The sequence below is a fragment of the Aethalodelphis obliquidens genome, unplaced genomic scaffold (assembly GCF_003676395.1).
Source record: "Aethalodelphis obliquidens isolate GAN/ISIS:26980383/991018 unplaced genomic scaffold, ASM367639v1 scaffold1756, whole genome shotgun sequence".
In the NCBI taxonomy this organism is placed as follows: Eukaryota; Metazoa; Chordata; class Mammalia; order Artiodactyla; family Delphinidae; genus Aethalodelphis; species Aethalodelphis obliquidens.
The window spans coordinates 1-5,202 of record NW_020839667.1 but is presented as its reverse complement, the minus strand read 5'-3'; the positions used below and the strand labels follow the sequence as shown (position 1 = coordinate 5,202).

At 44.5% G+C, this 5,202-nt stretch overlaps 1 gene segment (V, D, J or C); it reads left to right on the top strand.

The window, feature by feature from the left end:
• Window positions 1-3,962: 3,962 nt before the first annotated feature.
• On the top strand, window positions 3,963-4,583 carry LOC113617092 (immunoglobulin heavy variable 4-59-like). The segment is given in 2 exon segments: window positions 3,963-4,040; window positions 4,125-4,583. Coding segments are annotated over 2 exon segments (471 nt in total).
• The last annotated feature ends 619 nt before the right edge of the window (window positions 4,584-5,202 follow it).

Here is a 5,202-nt window from a genome sequence, read left to right as displayed (position 1 = left end):
TCTGTCTTTGTTAGTTTTATTATCAGTCCAGCCTCAGGAACTCAAGAAGGGCAGAGGAGGGCATTTCCCTCCTGACAAGTCCAAGTTATCTTCTCTTCAGCCTCACACTGTAGAACCTCTTAGGAACCTCTGTCCTCAGGGGCCACTTTCACTCTGCTGACATCACCTTGCCAGGTGTGTTTTCCTGGCATCTCTTTTCTGCATTTCCGTCTCACCATTCAATATTTCTTCCAAATAGGTGTGACATTTCAGTGTCCATTGTCTGGATGTACACAGTTTATTAGTCATTCCCTATGAAAGGACCTCTTGGTCTTTTCCAAATTGTGGCAAATATGAATAAAGCTAAGTGAGCATCGTGTGCAGGGTTTTCTCTGGACTAAAGTCTTACTGTCTTTCACATACGTACAAAGGAGCACTATTGCTGAAACACAGATAAGAGTATGTTTAGTATTGCAGGAAGCCCCCAAAATGTCTCCCAAGGTGCACCCCGTTCTGCATCCCCACCAGCTGTGAATGGACCCCCTGATGCTTCACATCCTGCAGGTGTTTAAGGTTCTCAGAGTCCTGATCTGATCCACTCTTGTAAGTTTTCGGGGATATGTCCTTGTTTGGAATGCCACTTCCCTGTGACATATGTTCTCTCACAGCCTTCTTTGCAAACTCTTTGTCTTTTTGGTCAGGTGTCTGTTAAGGACTTTAGCCCATATTTTAATCCTTTTGTTTCTTTCTTATGGTTGAGTTTAAGACTTCTTGGTACATATTAGATAACAATCAGATATACTAGATAAGTCTTTTGCAAATATTTTCTGCCAATCTCTAGATTGCATTTAGGTAAATTTTAAATATTTTTTTTTGTTTCTCATATATTACTTGTTGTGTTTCTATTACAATGAAAAGTGAAGTCAAACTTTCACTTCCTAAGCTATGGGAACTTCATGTGGGAACATGCCACAGTACACTCAAGGCCTGTTTCAGATACCACAAGGATGGAATGGTAAAACAGAGGCAGGACTTATTCAGAGATGCTCCTCTGGAAAAGTAGAACTGTACCAACGTACCCTCCTTCCTGTGTTGCTGGTGAGAACTATGCTGCGTGTCCACAGAGACACAGATCCTTGATGAGAGAGTGAGATTTCATCAGTTAGATTGACGGTTTCCTAAGAATAAATTTTACCCGTGATGGATCTCAGTTTATGAATGATTGTAACTTGAATGATTCAATGGATTTAGCAATGGTTGAAAACAAAATCAATTCCTTGAATTATTATTATTAATTTTAATTTATGTTGCCCCAGAGAAGAGTTTGACAATTACAATTTCAGTAACACATTTCCATAATTATTACTTGTACCTCTTAAAATTTAGACAACATGCTGTTTCATAATAAATGTTTCATTACATCCCTCACATTTGAAACTGGATTCCAAGTGGACCTAGAAGATGAAATGTGAGGACAGCGAATGTCTCCACATTCAGTAACATCTAAGGCAACAAATCTAACATCACACGAAGACGCTGCTGATTTCCCACTATAGTTCCCGGTTCTTCTTTGCCCAATGATTCCAGAAAAGATACTAAATGACCTAAACCCTCTGGTCCCAATGTTGCTGAAGCTCACACCTCATTCTGAGCTTATCCCCTCAAGAGTTTATAAGGTAAAATACAGAGACCATCAGAAGGACCTGTCCACAATGTCCCCATGAAGCCACCACCATCAGCCTTTCTCCCTCCCATCACGATGGTCAGGCCGTCTTGCTGTGACCATCACTGGTAACCTGCAGAGCCAGATGAGTGAAATCACCCCACTTCATTTCCCATCACCCACTGGACATCTCTCATAGATATTCCCTCAAGCATTATCAGATAATCCAGTCTCCAGACATAATTTCCTCCAATTTTCTCCACAAAGGTAAAATAACTTTTTTTTAGTTCTGGTGACCTAACACATTTTTCCTAGGGAAAAATAGACCCTAAAAACAAATCCCCAACCACTGAAACATAAAACACCTGTTATATATCCTTCTATGTTAACATGAATTTGGATGGATCTCCTCTAATCCACCAGCTCAAGAAGGGCAGGTCACATGCTGGGGCATCTGTACAAATGCAGGCCCTTCTTCCACCTGCTGAATAATGGGCCCACCTGGTTCTAGGTTTTAGATGCCATCCCTTCCGCTCCCCTATCCCACAGCGTATCAGCTCAATTTTCAGGTCCTGGCAACATGGTCCAGACGTGTCCTGTGATTCTTGCCCATATTACGTTTGTTGGTTCTCCTATTATTGACATTCAAGCAGGCAGATTCTTTACAATTTAATTTACTCTGCAAATATTATTGGAAAAGCTAGAAGAAGTATAGTACTCTGTTCATGAAATTGTATGGAGTAAATAACTTCTCACAGACAGCAGGCTCGACATCAGTCAGTGTACAGGTGAAATCACTGGGCTGAGGGAGAGCTGACCTGCCCCAGACCCACAGGTGTTACCTCTCAGGGCAGGAGTGGAACCAGGGCTACATGTACAGGGTGTCAGTCAGAGATGGGGACTCACATTGGTCTTTCTGTTTCCTAGGAGAAGTAACATCACTGATGACACTGAGGTCAACATCTAGCACCCCTGGCAACCCCACTATAAATTTCAGACATACCATTACCATCGTGATCCCGAATTTACATCCTTGCAGACTGAAATGCAGATGGTGAGGCCACATCCTCAGTGCCCACAGTGAGATGGGATGGAGCTGTGCTCTGCTCTCCAGCACCATTTACTTATATGACCTCAGGCACAGTCCCAGGACTCAGTGACCCAGGGACTCGGGAGAGCTGCTCTCAGGTGGAATTTTCAAGGGAACCTGCTTCCTGAGGTGAGGAATTTCCTCTGACCATGACACCAACATACTCTGCAAGGCATTCACTGTGAAGGTTTACTTCTAAAAATCATGCATGTTCTCTCACCCAGTGCAGTGGGAACTGTGCATGTTCTCTCACCCAGTGCAGTGGGAACTGTGTTCACGGACTTCCAATGTAACTGGCTGTGACAGGGAGAGTTAGAAATGAACACTTCTAGAAGGAGTGAGTCTGTGCACTGTGACCAGGTCACCTGCCCAGCATGTTGGAGTCCTGAGGAGCTTCTAGGAGTTGTCTGTTCTTAGACCTTGCTAGCCCTGGGGATTCCTCAACGTCCACATGCAAGGAAAAAGCCCTGAAGCTCACGGTGTTCCTGCAGACACTCAGTTGTGCACAGGAAACCGTCAGGTCAGGCTACTGGCCATGTCAGCAGTGCTGGGATCCATGACCATCTCAGCAAGAATGACTACCTTGTCCACAAAATACACGGTGTGTTTAGTTGTTAAGAGTAAATCCACCTCCAGAGCAACTCTTGATAATATTTAAACTGTTTCAGGTGAAGAAATGTTCACCCAAGTTAAGGGAAACACGAAATCCGTTGTGAATTATGATAAACATTCAATTTTACCTGACTTTGTCTGAATTCAATGTGATTATTACATGTATGGTTTGTCTCAAATACTTGCGCATCCAGCTAATAAACAGGAGGTAATGCAGAAAGGAAAAAACAAGGGTCTGTGGCTGACATCTTGGAGGACCCTGAATGTGTGATGGGTATTTATGTGAAATATATACCTCCATGGGATTAAAGTCTACTCCCCAAACCTGCCGTTAATCCTTGAGCACAGCTGACTTCCTGACTAGCCCTTCAGCATCATTTCATTCCTGGACACAGAGTCCCCCAGGCATATTGAGGGGACCCCAAGTGGGGCTGAGTTCTCTGAGGGCACAGTCAGCACCCTCCTCAGGTGGAGCCCCAGAGACTGGGATCTCCCTTCACTACTTTCTGCTTTTTCTAAAAAGGTCCCTCCCTTATGCAAATATCCCCTTAGCCCACAAGGTAAAAACAAAGTACCTGTTCACTTAAATTCAGGTTTCTCCTCATGCTTGAAGAGAATTTCTGGGCTTCATGAATCTCATCTGCAAGAAGATGAATCCACTGTGGTTCTTCCTCTTCCTGGTGTCAGCTCCCAGAGGTGAGTTTCTCAGGGATTCAGATGTGAAAAGATGGGGAAGCTGCATCTGAGCCCATGAGTCACCGTGGTTCTCTCTGTCCACAGGTGTCCTGTCCCAGGTGCAGCTGCAGGAGTCGGGACCCAGTCTGGTGAAGCCCTCACAGACCCTCTCCCTCATCTGCACTGTCTCTGGAGTCTCATTAACCAATTATGATGTACACTGGGTCCACCAGGCTCCAGGAAAGGGGCTGGAGTGGATTGGTGCGACCTGGGATGGTGGAAGCATAGGCTATAACCCAACTCTTAAGTCCCGGCTCAGCATCACCAGGGACACCTCCAAGAGTCAAGTCTACTTATCGTTGAGCAGCCTGACAACTGAGGACACAGCCGTGTATTACTGTGCGACAGACACAGTGAGGGGAAGTCAGTGTGAGCCCAGACACAAACCTCCCTGCACAGGGGCCCGTTACCACCAGGGGGAGCACAGGACCCACCAAGTACAGGGCTGAGGCCTGTGGCAGGTGCAGATAGGGGCTGGGAGGGAATTCTTGTTAGAACCTGTGCTTTCCTCTTCCTGCCCAGGAGCTCCACCAGAGACCCTGTTCTGTATCCTAATGTTTCATTATAGTTGTGTATAAATATACTCATATGTGCACACACATATAATACTAAAGAATTAAGGTTCTTTATCATTTCTTTATTTACCTTTTTCTCAAAGGAGTTCAGAACAACCCTGCGGCTCACCATAATGTTCAATTTCAGCCTGAAGTTCGCGAAACTTGTAAATATCCTGAGAGTGCACATGAGATTTTTAAAGAGTATTAATTGTTGTTTTGTTTTTGTAGATGTGGAAAGAAGAGGCACACCCTCCTGCTTTCAGGCAACCTGCACAAGCATTTTGAATTCTGCAGTAGGCAGTGTTATAGACTCTAACGCCAGAGTGCTCCAGTACTGCACGTGCAATTATCCTCGTTATTCACAGATTCAATATCTGCAAATTCACCTACTTCTAGCTTTTATGAGCACCCCAAAATAAATACTGTCATTTTCTGGTCATTCACGGACATTTACAATGTGGTCGGTTGTTTGAATCACCCAACACACTCATACACACACAAACACACACCCACACCCACACACACACACACACACACACACACACACATTCCCAGCTGAGGTCAGT